At 33.7% G+C, this 19,158-nt stretch overlaps 1 protein-coding gene across 2 annotated transcripts in view; it reads right to left on the bottom strand.

Annotated features, from left to right (window-relative positions):
* Positions 1 to 19,158, bottom strand: part of NUP153 (nucleoporin 153) — a 70,518-nt gene that overhangs the window by 29,900 nt on the left and 21,460 nt on the right. For both annotated transcript variants that reach the window (XM_056823477.1, XM_056823476.1), the window contains exons 2-11: positions 17,463 to 17,682; positions 12,592 to 12,840; positions 12,000 to 12,139; positions 11,795 to 11,920; positions 8,607 to 8,723; positions 8,462 to 8,506; positions 8,318 to 8,371; positions 5,379 to 5,525; positions 2,360 to 2,409; positions 1,779 to 1,902 (exon numbers count right to left, since the gene is read on the bottom strand). In XM_056823477.1, coding sequence (XP_056679455.1) covers positions 1,779 to 1,902; positions 2,360 to 2,409; positions 5,379 to 5,525; positions 8,318 to 8,371; positions 8,462 to 8,506; positions 8,607 to 8,723; positions 11,795 to 11,920; positions 12,000 to 12,139; positions 12,592 to 12,840; positions 17,463 to 17,682 — 1,272 coding nt within the window. The remainder of the gene's footprint in view (positions 1 to 1,778; positions 1,903 to 2,359; positions 2,410 to 5,378; positions 5,526 to 8,317; positions 8,372 to 8,461; positions 8,507 to 8,606; positions 8,724 to 11,794; positions 11,921 to 11,999; positions 12,140 to 12,591; positions 12,841 to 17,462; positions 17,683 to 19,158) is intronic.

Here is a 19,158-nt window from a genome sequence, read left to right on the forward strand (position 1 = left end):
AGATTGTTGTTAAAGTAATTTATATTTGTATAGTATTTCATAAAATAAGACAAATTTTTATATTTAATTCATATTATGAGAGAAGCTGAACAAATGTCTTAAATCTATAGACGAGGAAACAACTCAAAAAGTGTTCACTTTATCCAAGGGAACATAGCTATTAAGAGGAAGAATCAAGACTAAAAGTGATTAAATATAAGCAAAAATGAGAGCAACTTCAAGAGGAAATCTATCAGATTGGCTTACATGACCAAAAAGGAAAAAGATGGCTGGAGGGGATGTGGAAAAGTACACTAGTACATGTTGGCAGGGTTGTGAACTTGTCCAACCATTTGAGAACAATTTAGAACTATAGCCCAAGGGCTATAAAACTGTTTTACACACAGAAATACCACTAATAGGTCAGTATCTCAGAGATCAAAAACCAGGAAATAGGGAATGTTCTTTGATTGGGAGGACAGCTGAATGAGATATGGTATATGACAGTGTTTGAAAACTATTGTGCTATAAGGAATGATGAAGATACTTTCAGAAAAAAACATAAAGACATATAAATTTATGCAAACATTGCACAAAATAGCAGCAATTTTGCAACAATGACCAACTATAAAAGATTTAGCTACTCTGATCAAAACAATGATCTAAGACAATTCCGAAGGACCCATAATGAAAAATGCTATCCATCTCCAAAGAATTGATGGCTTCAGCTCAGATTAAAGAATATTTTTTTCACATTCATTATATTTCTTGTTTTTTATTGTGGTTTCTTGGAGAGGAAGGGGACAACATAGCTAATATGGAAATGTTTTGCATGATTTCACATATATAATGGGTATCATCGCTTTGCTTTCTCAATGGGTGAGGAAGAGGTGAGAGGGAGGAGAAAATTTGGAAATCATTTTTTTTTACCACTATTAGATCTGTTTCCCAAGGTGATAAGAGAAAAAGAAAAACAACCAGTATGTTCTAAAATATTTATAACAGGTCTTTTTGTGGTGGCTAAGAAGTGAAATTTTAGTAGACACCCATCAATTGAGGAATCGTCAAACAAGTTTATAGTATATGATTGTAAGAAATGATGAACAGGTTTGATTTTAGAAAAACATGTAAAGATTTGCATGAAATTAGGAAGAGCAAAAGAGAAATAAGAGGATATTATATACAGCAACAGCAATATTGTTTAAAGAATAACTATGAATGGCTAATTTTAGCAAAAGAACTGATAAAAAGAAATATGCATTGTATAATTTTAAACACAAACACACACCCCTCTTTGCCAAATGGTAGCCTTCTCTACTGCAGAGTGAGGGAGTGAGACAGAAGAAAGGAACTTAAAATGTGACTTTAAAAAAAAAAGGTATGTTTAAAAAATGTACAGGCTGCACAGAGATTGAATAAAAAAGGATTGAGAAAAGGCCACAGGATTTGACAAAGTGAACACTGGTAACTTTGGAGAGAGTAGCTTTGGTGAAATGACAAGGTAAGAAACCAGACAGGAAGGATTGGCCCTAGAAGTCCTGTATAGTAATAACACGTTAAACAAAAGCCTGCCAAATCATTTTCTCTGCCTAGATTATTGAAAAAGAAAACTCTCATGAAAAACGTTTAACTAGGAATAACTTAAATTTCATGTATGATGCATTTTAAAAGTACTTCCTTAAGTTACTAAAACATGTAATTTCATATTATAGCATCAAACAAGTGTCAATTTCATTTTTCTCACACATTTTTAGAGAAAGGGGAGGAAGGAATGGGGTAGGGGAAGAGATCGATCTTACCTCTTCCTCATCAGGAAGTTTAGGCACAAAGCGTGTTCTTTCCCGTCTCATCTTGCCACCCCCACCTACTCCTGAAGGCAGCCCATTGGTGGCAGGTGTACTGAAGTTTGGATATGAAAAATCACTAGCATAAAAAGAAGAAAAAATGTAAGAAACTAAGTCATACCCACTTATAAATTTTATACTATATTAAGTCACCATACTAAAATGTAATGAAAAAAGCAAGTTATACAATTTTTTGAACTATAGTGGTTAAAAAATACCCACTGACTACATGTTCACGAAAAAAGCTGAATTTTCATTAAATGTAATTAAGAATGGTAACCTATTTGTTATCTTTTATTATAGGCAACTATTTTTTCATCTACAAAAATGTCATTTAGCTTCTCACTATGATTTGGGACATATAAAATATGGACAAACAACTGTTGAAATAGATTAGAAAAATGTTCAAATAATAAGTATATATGGGTAAGATTTTAAAATTTATTTCAAAGACAAATAATGGTATATAAGTTAAGTAAAAGATGTGATAAATTAAATAACAAGGATATCTTTCATGAAATTTGGAGTGATTTTACCTCTCATGTTGTTCTTTTTGTCCTGGAGATAGATTTTTCTCACACCCAATCTGTAAGGTAACATACTTTAGTTATAAAATAGTTTATATTTTGCTTTCATTTATTTTGTTAAAGCTACCCTATACTTCTGTATCTTATTTTAATAGCTAATTATGTTTAATGGTTATTTGACTATTCTTAGTAACTGCTAAGAGCTAAGGATAGATGTCAATGTGCATAAAAACAGCACGAAAATCTATTTTTATATTATGTTTTGGAAAGTAGGAAATTTCTTAGATGCTATAACTTTCTAAATTATGTGGTTATTAGCTACTAGAAGACAAAACTAAATTCTTCAATTATTTCCTTGTCAACTAAAAAAGTAGCATTGCTAGGAACAAGTTTGGGGAGCTACTAAATTATACACTAGTGTTCTGGAAAATTAAGAAAGTCTATCTCAGAGTTCCTTTTCATAATATGAAATCACTATTTTATACATTTCCAGTAAACTGAATAATTTAATGCATTTACTTTTATTTCAAGCAAAAGTTTCTCAGATGACACAATATACCACACTTTGTTCAGAAAGTACTAATAAAATTAAGTTTTTAAAATTAAAATGTTTTATGATTATTACTCTTCTTTTACTGTCTAGCCTGTATAATCTACATGGACATAAGTAACTGTTCCAAAATTATTTATATTAAACAGAAAGCAAGTACTTTTCAAAGGGTGGCCCAACAAGGAGATACCCCATAATAACAGGCTACAGTTTAAAAAATTCCTTGTCTAAAGGACAAGTCAGTGTGAAATAATGTAAAGAGCACTGTATTTGGGGTCTGAAGGTCTAGGGGCAGATCCAAGCTCTGCTACTTACTATCTGTTATTCTTGAGCAAGTCACTTCACTTCTCCTCAGTTTCCTTATGTATATAATGAGGGGGAATAGATTAGATGGACTCTGATTCCTCTTCCAACTCTATAGCTATGATCCTATGATTCCATATAAGCTGTATGAACTTAAGATGGTTCTAATTAGAATAAAATGTAATTCTAAACCTTTGTAGCAACCAAATTTTAATATCATTTTTGTGGTATTAACTACTAACAGGTGAAATACTGAAAACTCTGCATCAAAGTATTATTTCCGTTAAGCAATTATCTAAGAATACCAGCATATACACAAAAACAAAAATGTAGTATTCAACAGTGGCTCGCATAGCTATAGCTTACATTTCTTGAATCAAAAGTTTAATTACAAACACTATGAATTCATACCACACATTTCATTATGTAACTATTAAAGATTTTGCATCAGTATAGTAACAGCTACTCAAGAAGTCAATAATGAAATTTAGGATCAAACCAAAAAAGAGATGGAATTAAGACTTTTATTTTCCCTAATATACTCAAACATCTGCAAGAATTCTATTTTACATGTTACATGTCAAAATGTTAAATGTCAGTTAAATGATGTAAAGTCAAAACAATCATATTAAAAGACTTTCAGAGGTATCTATGTACATGTCCTTTACAGTGGTTTAGAGATACCTTGAACTGGGAACAGAAACAGGGAACAAAGAGGAGGTAAGATGGCACAGTGGGTACAGTGCCAGGCCTGAAGTCAGGAAAACCTGAGTTTAAATCTAGGCTCAGTCATTTACTAGCTGCGTGACCCTGGGCAAGAAACTTAATCCTGTTGGTCTTGGTTTCCTCACATATAAAACCAGCAGGAGAAGGAAATGGCAAACCATTCCTATATCTTTTGGCAAGAAAATCTCAAATAAGATCACAAAGAATCAGACACAACTGAAACAACTAATCAATAATGGTAATCTAGAGCTGTGATTTCATTGTTATGTGGAACACCTGGATTCTCTGAATGAGTCAACTCCTTCTATCAATGGAGGGAAACACTTAATAGTCTTAAAAAGTTGCCTAAAGCAGAGGGCCAACCCATATTAAAATATAGTTGGCAAATATTTAACAAAGGCAAGGAAAAAAAATCAACAATAGAAATAAACATAATTTTAACTGTTTCTAAGTCAATATGCAGCCCAGGGATTCTTATAAAAGATTTAGCAGTCCCCATTTCTATTTGAATTTCACCCCATTGGCCTAGCACACTAAGACTTTAAATGACTGGTTGAGGGTCATACAATTAGTATGAGTCATATGTGGGCCTTGAACCCATGTCTTCCTGGTACCTTTGTTGCATAACCCACAATTTCTAACTTCACTTTAAAATTATGATGAAAGTTAAGGAAAGATGGCAGTATCTTAAAGAGAACATTACAAAGGTATACATATTTTCAATTTAAACTTATATTAGGATCATAAGACCATGGATACACAACTGAAAGAGACCTTTAAAACCATCTGAACAACCCCTCATTTTTTACAGATGAGAAACCCAAGCCCTATAAAGGTTAACTAATCTGTCCAAGATCATGAAAATATTAAATGGCAGAGTCAAGATTCAAAGCCCAATCCTTAGCCTCAAAATCCAATACTTTTTTGAGTCAATAAGATTATTCCAAGAAAAAAGTCTTCCTATAACATACTTAAACACCTTATCAATTCAGCTAGAAGTGCAACATGTTGATATGCATATATTGTCTGAATAAAAAGGATCTAACTAAAAGCACAAATAGGTTAAATGATGAATAGTGGTAACATGTTTCTGCTTATTTCATAGTATAACACTACAAAGGTATTTACAAAAAAAAAAAAACAACATACTTATCTTCTGTCTTAGAATCAATATACTGTGTATTGGTTCCAAGGCAGAAGATTGGTATGGGCTAGGTAATGTGGGTTAAATGACTTTCCCAAGGTCTCAAAGTTAGGACGCTTCAGAGGCCAGATTTGATCCTAGGACCTCTCATCTTTAGGCCTGGCTCTCCATCCACTGAATCATGTAGCTGCCCCATCCCCATCCCCCAGTATTTACATTTAACAGAATCTTTTCAATTTTTAAACACTCAAACTGTCCATAATGACAAAAACACATAGAAAAGTAAAAATAAAAAGCATACTTACATTGTGCTTTTTATCTATTCTCTGACTAGTCTTTATTCCTTCAGCAGATGGAGTTAAAGATGGTTTAAAATACACTGACCGACTTGTTGCTATAGAAATTGGCTTTGGGGTCATGAGTCTCTGAACAGGAGGATAGTGAGATTCCATCTTAAAAGGAAGCAGAAATCCAAGTAAAACTCAATTTCACTTATTTTGGATCAACTTTATTCACCTAAAAAATTGCCAACAGTTTAAGGTAAACAAAAAATGGTATCATAGCATGATCTCTAAAAAGAGACTATCATAGGCATAATTCAATACTACAGAATGAGAAGCCTAGTAATAATAGTCAAGGTGGGTACTAAAATCCATAACCTGAAATCTAAGATTCTAAATGTAGGGCAACTTTTAAGTTTAATGACTCAGTTCCTTCATACCCAAAACAGATGGAATTATAGACAAAGAAACTAGATTCAGAGTAAAAATCATTGCTTGAGGACAATAAAATAATTTTATGAATTCTCACAACTAGGTTTAAATTTCTTATGTTATACATCATGTCCAATTGAATTTAATTTCATCTATTCCCAAATTAATGTCTATTTACTTAATCTTCCTAAAACTTGAAAAGTCCTAAGTAAGACCACCAATGCAACTGAATAGTGAAAATAAACTTGAGGTAATCGACTTCTTTAACTGAATTTCTCACTAATAAATTCTAACCATAATATGGGAACATAAAAAGTACAAATGTAATGATTATTTTAACACTGTTGTTCATTAGTTTTTGAAGAGGATCAATGACGACACGGGGTAATATCTTGACTTGTGCATGAACTGGATTTAAGTGAGGCAGAGCTGCACAAAATCTTCAGCTTCACTCTCTCTCTTTCAGAATCAGAGACCAGAGACAAGACAAAAATTATTTTAGCATACAGAGTAAGAAAGTTACTGTCAGTAATATGTGAATAAACTTAATCCAAAGTATAGAAGTGTTCTGTCAACACTCCACTTCCAATATCAAAGCACATAAAAAAGCACTGTGTTGATCTAAGATTTCCACAGTTAAGAATTTCCCTTGCTATCCAAAGATTGCAAAACCATGAATAGATTCCTTTCGGCAAACAGCACTAGTTTTCAGGGTAACATCTTGAGATAGCTACTATCTCTTTACAAAGTTCTCCAACACAAGTGTGACTCACTCATTAGATTAAAATATCCGTGGAAAATGTCTGACTAAATAAAAATACAAAAAATATAATGGGAATGAATGGTTTTCTAAGTTACTATGCAACCCACAAAAACTATTTTGTGAATCCAGATCTATTCAAGTTTGAGACCACTGAGGGGGCAGCTGGGTAGCTCAGTGGATTGAGAGCTAGGCCTAGAGATGGGAGGTCCTAGGTTCAAATCTGGCCTCAGACACTTCCCAGCTGTGTGACCCTGGGCAAGTCACTTGACCCCCATTGCCTAGCCCTTGCCACTCTTCTGCCTTGGAGCCAATACACAGTATTGACTCCAAGACGGAAGGTAAGGGTTTTAAAAAAAAAAAGTTTGAGACCACTGAGCTACACTATATCATGACATACTGAATTACAAGAGTGTAGTAGATACTGTACCCACATAAAAATTTTATTGAAGATAGTTTTCATATCATGACACAATTTCAGATATTTCATCATATTATTTCAATATTTATTCAATAAAGCAAGGGAAAAAGATCATGTTCCATATTAACTCTAGGGGGGGAAGGTCTTGATAGCCACTAAAATTTGTTGAATACCTCTTTTACAAGTTAACTAAATTGTATTCCAGTTGAAAAGGCTCCTAAAGATATTTTACTATAACCTCATTAAAATTAAACAACAAAACGAGAGAGGTGAGATGGGGAAAAAATAACTTAATGGAAAAAATAAGATTTTTTTTCCTAATGAAAAAATTGAGATGAAATAATTCACTATGGGGGGGGGGGGGTATTTAAATTCAGGTCTTCTAACTCCAAATTCAATGTTCTTTTCAATGTGCCTCTACACTGGTAGTCAGTCAATGAATAAATATTAAACAAGTACTTGTGTGCCAAAGCACTGTACTAAGTGCTGGGGACAACCAATTAATAAGCACCTCATCTACCCAATAAATTTTATTTAAATAAGTCATAATGGCATGGGGAAGAAAGGAAAAATATATTACATTGGCTTGTTCTCAAAAGCATTAAGCGTTAATGCCAGCATCATGATGCATTACCCAATTATCTTTGGATGAAGTAGTACTATATATGATTGTTTTGAAGAACTTCGGAAGCTGGTGGTAATTGACCATTGCCAATCTGTAGCCCCCAGTATTGTTTTCACACCAATCACTTTCTCCTAACTTGTATAAGGTTTTCAGTAAAGGGAATATAGGTTTCTTGTTTTGCTCCGATTGCCTTGCTTTCCAAGATTTGCCTGTTTCATGATGTCTTACTACATAATTTACAGACTTTATTTGTTACAGTGAACACTGTCACCACATATTTTATGTTCAATTTGTGGTTAAGTCAGCCTTACCAAAAAATATAATAATAACAGATTTCAAAGAATCTTGTTATGAGACTAGAATTCACAGGAATGGTTCTTAATCTGAAAGAGTTCTAAAGTTCACTAGACCTAATTAGTGAATCATTTTGTTTGCTCTAATTTTTCTTCATAAAGACAGTAAAGTTCCCCCTCCAACCTTTCCAAACAAGTGCCAAAAGTATTTATTGAGAACCTATTCTGCCCAATACTGCCACAAAGACCAAATGTTTAAAAACTTTAAAGCAAGTGATGTGATTTAACTTGTTAAAAAGAATGCTAAAGTTCCAATTCAACAAAATAGGATGTTTAAAATTTCTATTTGGTTTAATGAATGAATATGTCAACTCCTTAAAACTGTTATGCATAATTTTCTCTTACCATTCCTTTAAAAAAAAAAAGTCTTACCTTTTTCCTTTTAGCCGGAATATCTATGATCTCTATACCACTCCTATCCAGGGGCTGAAAAATAAGAAACGAATATGGGAAATCCCTTCGAAAAGCTTTTTTGTTGCCAATAAAAAACCAAAATTTTGAGTCAACCCAACTTACAGAAGATAGCGGAGAAGAAATAGCAGCTGGAATCCGTTTTGCATCCTGTTAAACAATGTTGAAGAAAGACAATGTTTCCCAAAAAAGTTCAGATATTTTCATTTTTAAAATATTCTTACATTTGAATAGAAGATAAATTATTTACCGCCAAAGGACTTGACATCTTCTCCAAAGACTGCAATATACGTCGAGCTGTTGAACTAGTTACGCCATAGGATTGTGAATTAACTTGCTTGGCTTTCATCTGTCTTCTGATTGGTGCCTATAAAGAAAATTCTGTGTTATTTGTTGGAATGCAAAATTCAGAGCAAATATTTTATGCAAAGTAGATATTAATACTCAAGAGTCGAAATGTATTCAAATAAGGCCAAATAAGACACATAATGGCAACAAGCACTAAATTTTTGCTGTGACAGGTACTGTGATAAGCATGGGGAATTAAAAAAAAAAGGCAAAAAATCTTGGTCCCTCCCTATCCTCAAGAAGTTCACATTTAAATGGGAGATACAACATCATAACACCTATGTGTGTGTATATGTGTGTATACATACACATATGTACACATTTACAATCTCTTAAGAGGAACACCTGGCAAGTAAGGTGAGACAGAGGAAAATCTCCTTTAGAAAATTAGGTTTGACAGGACAGCTAGATAGCTCAGTGGATAGAGTCAGACCTAGAGACAGGAGGTTCTGGGCAAGTCATTTAACCCCCACTGCCTAACCCTTATTGCTCTTGATAGCAATACACAGTATTGATTCTAAGAAGGGAAGGGTTTTGTTTTTTTGTTTTTCCTTAATTAGGTTTCAGTTGAGCCTTGAAGGAATCCAGGAGGGGGAGGTAAGGAGGAAGAATATATTGGATGCATTTGACTGCCAATTAGAGGGCAAAAATATCAGAGTTTGAGTGTCACATATAAGGAGTGGTAAGAAGGCCGTTGTGACTGGATCACAGGATGTATAGAAGGGAAGAAAATACAACACTAGATGAAAAGGTTCCGATTGTGAAGTTTCAAATGTTGGGCAGGATATTAAGTAATAAGAAGTCACTGAAATTTTGTTACATTAGAAAAGTAATGTGAACACTATGGCTTAGAAAAAAATTAAGACAATTGAGTGGCAGATAGATTGGAGTTGGGAAAGACTCGAAGAGCAATCAAATAAAAAAGATGAGCATCCAAACTGATGAAAGCCTAACACCAGGGTGGCGGGTGAGTAAAGAAAACAAGAAGATATGGCAACACATGAGAGTATCACAACATCAAATAATAAATTACTATATTAGAGTGCATACCTAGAATATTAAACATTGTACACTAATCAGAATAACTTATCTTAATATTTTCTGACCATATGGAATTAAGTGATAAGTCCCAAGTCTTTTTCTATGACTCATTTTTCTTATAGTTTTAACCAAGAATAATAATTTAAAGAAAATTGCACTGTAGTACCAAACATGAAGTGCTAGTCCAGGTGAAGTAATTTTCTAGCTACCATGAAATTTCAAGATAGGCCAATTAGGAAGTCCTAAGTCCCACTGGAACCTGACTGATAAAGTTTTCAAAGTAGCCAACACATGAAATACACTGTTGGCACTGTAAATTTTGAAACATCAAAAGACTTCCTACAATTTTAGTAAGATAAAATAAGGTCAATAAGACATTCAAATATCAAAGCATAGAAGTGATGCTGGAGTCTCCAGACAAACTGCAAACTCTGGTGGATTCTATCAAGCTGGAAAGACTTCACAAATAGCCTAGTAATGACCTGGGCAAGAACCCAACTAAATTTAAAAAGGCTCATCACTAATAGATTGGCCAGAGACCTCTCAAAAAACATATCTAGTAAGATATACAGAGGTTGCTATCTATGTTACTAGAAAGAGTACACATTCATGCAATGAAATCCAAGACCTTTGGAATACTGAATTTATGTTTTTAAGTACATTTTCTTCATAAGAAAGTTTCTTGTATTTCAGGAAACTGGAAATAAACATTAAAGGAAATGAAACAACTGGTCCACAACAGACCACAAGAAATCCCATTGGGTTTATAAGTTCTAATGATCTCTTCCGTACAAATGTGCATTACAACATTTCAATAGCAAAGTTGCCACCATAAAAGCAACACAGTTTGGCTGACCCTGTTCTTCTCTATTCAGCAAAGATTAACATAAAGCAGGTGCACTGTCAAGATACAATCTAAATATAACTCATTTTCAAATAATTTACAAACAGCTCACAGAAAATAAAAAGTAAATTGTAATAACTACTTCTAAAAAGTAGTATTTTGCTCACTTCAATCAATTTATTCATTAGCATACTCGTGGGTATTGCATCTATAGTCTCTATAATAGTTTCTTCAATTATTTCTAGTTGATTCTATGATCATTAATAGATGCTTGATGATAACAAGTTTAATACAAAAACAAAAGACAAACATTTTTTGTCCTCACTATACAGCTTGTTAAAGCAACAAGATTAACTCATAATATTCTTGGTCCAAACATTTATATATTTCATTAACACATGTTGACTTCTTAAAACATAAAGGTACAAAAAAATAATAATAAAATTTTCTACTAGTATGTAAGCTTAATAAAAATTCAATAGTCAACTATAGAATTTATAGGCTCCACCTATGTGATATTCAAAAGAAAAAATAACTCCAGAGGCAAAGTATTGGGGGCTCAAATTGTTGTTTTGCCATTTATTAATTACACAAGCTTGCACTTAACATTTCTGGACCAGGTTCACCCTCTGTAAAATAATTGATCCTTAGTGATCTTATAATCACCATTGAGATTTATTGGTAAGGGAAGATAAAGGCTTAAAATAAATAAAATAAAAAAAGATTATACCTAATTAATGAAATAGTACATAATCCAATAAAGAAAATTAAAGAGGAAATGAACAAATATCCATTTTGCAATGATTTCTGAAAACTTCCTATCATTATCTACAAAGTAGTCTTAATTTTTAAAAATTAATAAATTAGATATGTAGATAGCACTGAATAGAAAATAGCTTTTCTAATTCAAAGAAATGTGAAAAGGTAAAATCAAAATAATTATGTGTATAGCTTAAATATTTTAATCAAACTATTTAGAGGAAGGAAGTGGTTCAAACACAAGCAATGAGAGGTCTTATTTTATGGGTTATTATGAAGAAAATTCACAAAACAGTCATGTAAAATCTGGAATCTTTCATACTAAAGATGTTTCCAAAATCACAGGTGAAGCATTCCAGAAAAATCACTTCTGATTTATCCTTAAAGATCTTATAAAATAAATTACTACGAAGCCTTCCCCCAAATCACAAACCATTCTTTTTTACCTGGTAAGGTGTATTTCGTATTTTAGACTGTCTAACAGCTGCTGCACCACCGTAAGTTGTTTTACCAGGGTAAAAAGGAGAATCCCCAAGTTGGCTTGTTTTAAGGATTGAAGAATTCCCAAGTGACTGCAGTGAAAAATAATGACAGAACATAAGCAAGAGTCATATAACTAATGTGTTTAAATACATATTATTTGGGACTCACAGGAGAAAGTGTTCCAAAGGCAGACAAGTTGAATGCTGGTTTCTTTGAGCTGGTGGCAGTATGCTGTGAGAGTGAATGAGACCGTTCAGCTTCGGGGGACCATAGAGGTGGTCCTGAAGTGTTCTTTGAAACAGCTATATCTGAAAAAAGAAAAAATATATTCATGAACATATGCTCATTTCTCCCCTTAGCCCAACTACTTTGGGACTTTTACACCCAGGAAGTTCAGTCTTGGGATGACTTTGTCATCCTCTAAGCCTTAGTCTTACACTTCATCTATGCCTCTCTATTTGAAGGGTAGATCCATGAAATCCAAATCTCTATTGAGAGAGCTCAGTTCAGATGATTGTTAGATAGTACCATTGATATAGCAAGCAGCATGTTACAACAAAAAAGGAGAGTCAAGAGAAACTGGGTTGAAGTCCTATCTTTGATATTACTTGTATGTATAAGAAAGTTACCTAACCTCTCTGAGCCTCAGTTTCCTCATCTGCAAAATGAGGAGAATGAAGTAGATGGCCTCAAGGTCCCTTCTAGGTTTAAATCTTTTATTCCTATGACATCCATTACAGTACTTGCAACTAAAGATTACCTTTATCAGAAGCTCTCGAAGAAAAGCCACTGGTAGTTGAGATGTTATCATCATCATGCTGAGAGGTAGAATCTTTGATTTCTTTCACAAATGAGAACCCAGAACTGCCAATTGGGAATGCTGAGGATGTGGATGGCTGGCAATGCATTGTTGGAGATTCCAACATGGAGAAATTCAGGTGGCTCCGATGAAGAGAAGGCCTTGTTAAAACATCCGGATAATTTAAAGCAGATCTACTTGTTGAAGGTTCTTAAAGGGAAATCAATATAATGAATATGCAATGTGACAAAAATGTAATACTATGACATCAAAATACATTAAAAGTACTTATTAGATTTACAGGAATAATTTATGATTACTTGAAATAAGTTAAATTTCATCTTTGCCTTATCCCTTTTTAGGTTCCAGTCAACAATGAATGTGATACCTTTTTCCTACATTCATTCACCAATATTAGGCATTTATGATATATAATTTAATTCAACATATATTTGCCTAGTGCCAATGCCTATGCCTTAGGAATACAAAGACAAATATGAAATAGTACCAGCCCTCAAGGAACTTACGTTCAGAGACAGAGTGGTCAGAGTGAAGGGACAGGACATGGAACACAATGACACAACAAGTACACAGACAACAATGCAAACTGCATATAAAGTAACAGAGGACACTAATAACTATCAGAGGTTAAGAGGGAAATTGAGAAAGGCAAATCATTCAGTATAGCTAGGAACAAGAAGAGGCCTCAAGGTTAAAGAAAGCATTCCTGGCATGGGGGACTTCCTGGTACAAAGGCACCAGATATGGGAAATAATAGTAGGTGGGTCAGTTTGGTTATTATGGAAAATGCATCAAAAATACTATTAAATAAATCTGAAAAGATAAGCTGAAGCCAGACTGCAAAGCGATTTAAATGCCATACACATGGGCCTGCGTTTGATGTTAAAATGAAAGAGAAAGCCATTGAGACTTTATGAATACAGAGAAATGGTCAGATTCATACAGTTAGAAATAACACTGACAAATGTGAGGAAGATGAAGAATAGAAAGACTTGAGACAGACTGTTACAATATCCTGGGTGAGAAGTGATAAAAGGACTATACTGTGGTGGCAGCAGCCCAAAGAGCATTCAGAAAGCAAGTTTTGCTGTGCAAAAAGTAACAATAACATAACAACTGACTGGATATGGAAGGTAAGAGAGAGGGAAGTCATCCTAAGTGACTGAAAGATGGTGGTATCTCCAACAGAAATAGACAACTAAAAAGAAGAGTGAATTTCAAGGAGGGAAATTACTTCCATTTTAGTTGGATGTGGTAAGATTAAGATATCTACAAGACAACCAGATAAACAACATATGCTCAGCAGATAGCTGGAAGGAGTAACTGTAGCTTAAGGGAAACTAGGAACACGTATATGTATGTATATATGTTAGGGAGCTTAAAGGAACCTACAAGGCCATCTAGTCTAACTCATTTTACATATGAGATCACTACTACTTGGAGAGATTAAGTGACTTGCCTGTGTTCATACAACTATTAAAGAGTCAGTCAGAATTTGAATTCAGGTCTTCAAAGCTCCAAGTCCAGGAACTGGATTCCCTGTATCAAGCATCCTCTCTAAGCCAAGCTACCTATGAAGACCATTAAGTACAAATGCAAAAATAGAGTCCTGGGAGATAGCCAATTCAACTTATAGATCATGCTCCAGTAAAAAAGAGACTAAGAATGAAATCAGACAAGGTAAGACAATTACTAGAAAATAGCACTGTGTCACACACACACACACACACAGAGATAAAAAATATCTAGAAGAGGTGGTCAACAATGTAAAATATTCAGTATAAATGTTAGAAAAGGTCAAGAAGGATGAGGCCTTGAAAAGAGTTAAATTATTTAGCACATTAAAAGACTGCCCAATTAAGGATACCATATTACAAAATGGTAGGATTGAAGTGAAGGTGAGAAAATGGATGCAACAATTTTAAAGGGCATTTTCTATATGCATTTGCCCATGTAGAGGAGAACATATAAAAAATGGTTATCTTTAAAGAGAATGGATAGCATGGCTAACTTGAGAGAAGAGCACAGGGTACAAAAGGTCTGTGCTTAATACTGAAGGAGACACAAAAATAGACCAAAAACTCTTGCTCACGAAGAATTTTAAAATTAACTTTTAAAAAATTTTTAATTTAAAATCACAGGGGAGGTAAGACGTATTTGAGTACCTATGAATATAAAAATTGACAAAATGAATATACAAGAAGGATTAAAGCAAAGTGATATGAGGTGAGAAAGAGAAATATCTTCTGGCTATCAGAGTGAGGGAAATAGGAATGGCTTGATGAAGTGATATTGCAGATATATATAAAAATGAAAGCTAAGGCTTAGAAACAAAGAATGGCTTATGTCTGGCAGAGATGGGGTCAGCAAATAGTTTAATTTGACTAGAGCACAAAGAAGCATATATATATATGGGAGAGTGACATGAAATAAGATTGGAAAAATAAATAGGAGCCAGACTATTAGAGGGCTATAAAGGAAAGTTTGAATTTCCTTTGGTATTAGGCAAAAAAGGTTTGGGGACAACGAAATGGCTGTATATGACAAAGATTTACAGAATTTCAGGGCTAGAAGAAACTTTAGACATCATCTAGTTAAGTATTTTCAAATTATAAGTGTATTAAAATACTGCTAAAATGCTTATATTCACCTCAACAAAAAAATTTGATCATATGCTGCTACCGGGTGAAAAAAACAAAACAAAATATTAGTAAAAGAACTTCTACTCTGAGAGGAAATACAACATTTTAAGTCACATTTATTTAACAGTTTAAGATTTGAAAAACACATTCCTTATAATTCTGTGAAAAGTATTTATCATCAGCCCACTTTTACAGATGAAGAAAACAGGCTTTGAGGGATTATGTTACTTGTCGATGATCACAGAACTTTTGTCAGAAGCGGACTTAAACCCAAGATCCTGGCTTCAAGTCCAACATTCTAGCCATTACCTCTCCACACTTTCAGGTACACAGGTTAAGTATAATACAAAGGAAGAATGAAATAAGGACAGAAGAGGACCTCAGGCAACATGCTTTAAGAAATGTTAAGAAGGAAGGGCTCACTTTCAACTGAGAAGGATCAGGGACAGCTACATGGAGGTACAGGTACCTCTGCTGGACCCTAAAAGAAGTTAAGAGATAGAGAATATATTACAAGCATGGGATCTCTAACAAATGCAGAGGTAGAAAAGGACAAATGAGAATAAACAGCATCAGTTTGGCTAGAACACAAAAGTTCAAAACTTCATCAGATCTCCTAGTCCTTTTCTCTAACTACTAGTTATTTCCACCTAGATGTCTCCCTCAGATCACCAGAAGTTCAAAACACACAAAACTGAATTTGTGATGTCCTCATCCCTACCTTCTTTCTTTATTGATAGCACCATCATTCTTCTAGTAATAGAGCCTATTAACCTCAAAGTCATATTTGACCCTTCCTTCTTAGCCCACATGTCCAATCATTTCCTAAGTGTTAATAATTCTACCTTTACAAAATTTCCCTCAATCTGGCCATTCCTTTCCATTCCCATTTCTTGACTAGAATGGTATAATAATTAAAAAGCAATGATATGGAAAGTGAAAAGGTAATCAATGGAGTTAAGTGAGGCAAAAAGTGGTCAGACCACATATTTTAGAAATAATCACTTTTAACAAATGTGTGGAGATTAGGTTGGAAAGTAGGAGAAACTGGAGGCAGGGGTGCCAAACCAATTAAGACACTAATTACAATAGTTTAGGAAAGAGGTAGTGATGCCTGAACTAGAATGGGAGTAGTGAGTTAAGAGGAAAAGTATACATGAGAGATGTGAAACTAGAATTGACTTTGTAACTGACTATATGAAGTAGGTAAGAGACTGAGGAGTTAAGGATAATTCCAAGGTTACTAGGAAGTTAGATATATATTCAACAGAAATAAGAGAAGTTAAGAAGAAGGATGAGTTTTGGAAGAAAGATAAAAAAGCTCTGTTTTGGACATGTTGAGTTTGGGATATCAATGGACATCAAGAAGGAGATTACCAAAAAGCAGCTCACTATGTAAAACTAGAACTTGGAAAGATACTTTGATGGGACATATAGATTTAGGATTTATCCAAGTAGAGATCATAATTAAAACCATGGAGATTTTAATTTTACAGTATGTGATCTCCCTGATTATAGCTTCTTTCTGGTAGTAGCCCAAGTATACAAGATTAGATTACAAATTTTTACCTTATATAACTTGGAATGACATGGTAATTGTGCTTTTTTGCAGACTTTGTTCATGGCATGAAAATACCTTTCAGCAAGTGCAGTACCTAAAATTTATTCTGCTATTTCCAGTAAGGATAAAAGTATACTCAAAAAACAGCAAAGTGAATTAAAGTTACCTAAGAAAAGTTTAGATTTAGCATTTCTTCTCTTACACGAAAATTAAGAGTTCTATTCAACTCAAGCCTTTTCCAAACTTCTTTTTAGTAACCAACATCACTGAAACCCAAAATGAACAGATAATAATGCTATATAATCACTGACAGCATTGATACAGTTAGGGCTTTCAAGTTAAGCTTCCAAAAACATCTATTTTATTAGTGTTCTAATTGTGAATATAAATAAAAAATAAAAAACTCAAGATGACCCCCAAAAAAGTAAATACAATTCCTTCAAGAAAAAAAGTGGTTTTCTATTAAACCACAAAGCCATTATTTATAAATCATTTTTTCATGTAATAATTACTTGATTATGTTTTAAACAATAATTAGGCTAAATAAGGAATTTTTCAATCAAAACGAGAAATTATAGTCCTGATATATAATCCATCCTTCCACTTACCGTTACTGATTGTTGGGTCAGGAGTGATCCTCCCATCATTAATAATTGGGTTTTCTTCATCTGTATATAAAAGATGATCATTTTCTGTATTTTCCTGCCAATGTCTTGATTCCCTGTTGTCTTCTGAATGTACATAAGCAGTTTCGTTCCTGTTGAAATACTTCTGTAGCCATGCTGGGACGATGTTCTTAACAGATTCTGTAACTCTACTAAGGATCCCCTGTTGGAGGTAAAAAACAACAACTGCTGTTTACCAACATCAAAAGCTATTAAAGATAGGTTTCAACTTAATTTTTAAAAAATAACACCAAAAATATCTTATAAAACAAGAAGCTGCTGAGAAATTATTAGATTCCTTAATATGATCCCTACTAAGTACTCTGTTGGTCCTATGTAGTTTAAGAGTTCTGCTTTTAACAGTATTTAAAAATCAAATAATACTTTCATAAAATCAATAATTTCTAGATCTTACCTATGTTTTATAAACAATGATAATCATCATTAAAAATGTACTCAATTTCTATGTACCAATGATTGAGACTAAGTTCAGATTCTCAAAATAACAATGTGAAATATGACAGAAGGTATTATTCCCAATTTACAGATTCAATCCTACATTTATTAAGCAGCTATTATGTGCAGAGTACTGAGCACTGGGGATACAAAGGAAAAAAATTTAAACACTTTGACCTCAAGAAGGTTAAATGTACTAGGAACATGCTACTTATGCATAAGTAAACATAAGGTATTTGAAATAATACAGTGTAACTCTGGCATAAAAAGAACACATTGGGGGGAGCGCAGCTGGGTAGCTCAATGGAGGCTTAGAGAACTGGCCTCAGACATACTTCCTAGCTATGTGATCCTGGGCAAGTCCTTTAATTCCCAATGCCTAGCCCTAACCACTCTTCTGCCTTAGAACCAATACCAAGTATTAATTCTAAAAACAGAAGGTAAGTGTTTAAAAAAAAAAAAAAGAATACATGACAGACAGGGCTCAGAAAAGAACACATGACAGAGATAGTGTATTCCAGACACAAGATCAATAGTAAGAAAGCATAAAGGCAAAAGGGAAAAATATTGATTATGAATTAAGAACACCTAGCAGGTCAATTTGAATAAAATGGAACAAGGGAATGATCTTTAATATTGAAATGACTAGAAGGGATTGGGGGAACCAGACTGTAGAGTGGCTTTAAAGGTAAGGTAAGCAGTTTGTATTTTATCCTAGAAGCAAATGGCCCAATGAAAATGCTTGACATCGTGTATGCATGCTCATGTATGAGAGAGAAAGCAGGTAAAGAAAAAAGGAGAAGGGAGAGACAAAGATCTGTACTTTAGGAATATTAATCTGACAATTGTATAGAGAATGAACTGGAGAAATTTGAAAGATGATAATGTCTGAACTGGGAAGGATAGATAATTATAAGAGTAAAGAAAAAGGGAACTGATGAAAAAGAGGTTGTTGAGCTGAATCTGAAAAGACAAACCAACAGATTGAATCTGAAAGTGGAGAAGATGAGAGAATAAAAAGAGTAGAGGCTAAAATCAGTGTGACTGGAAGAATGGTAGTGCTTTCAAAAGAAAGGTTAAGTCTGAAGGTGGGATGATAAAAAGGAAAAAAACAATTCCACTCTGGCTGGATATGATGTTGAAATGTAAGAATGTAATTCAGCAGAGAAATCTTGGTTGAGTA

This window comes from Monodelphis domestica, chromosome 3 (genome assembly GCF_027887165.1).
Source record: "Monodelphis domestica isolate mMonDom1 chromosome 3, mMonDom1.pri, whole genome shotgun sequence".
Taxonomy (NCBI): Eukaryota; Metazoa; Chordata; class Mammalia; order Didelphimorphia; family Didelphidae; genus Monodelphis; species Monodelphis domestica.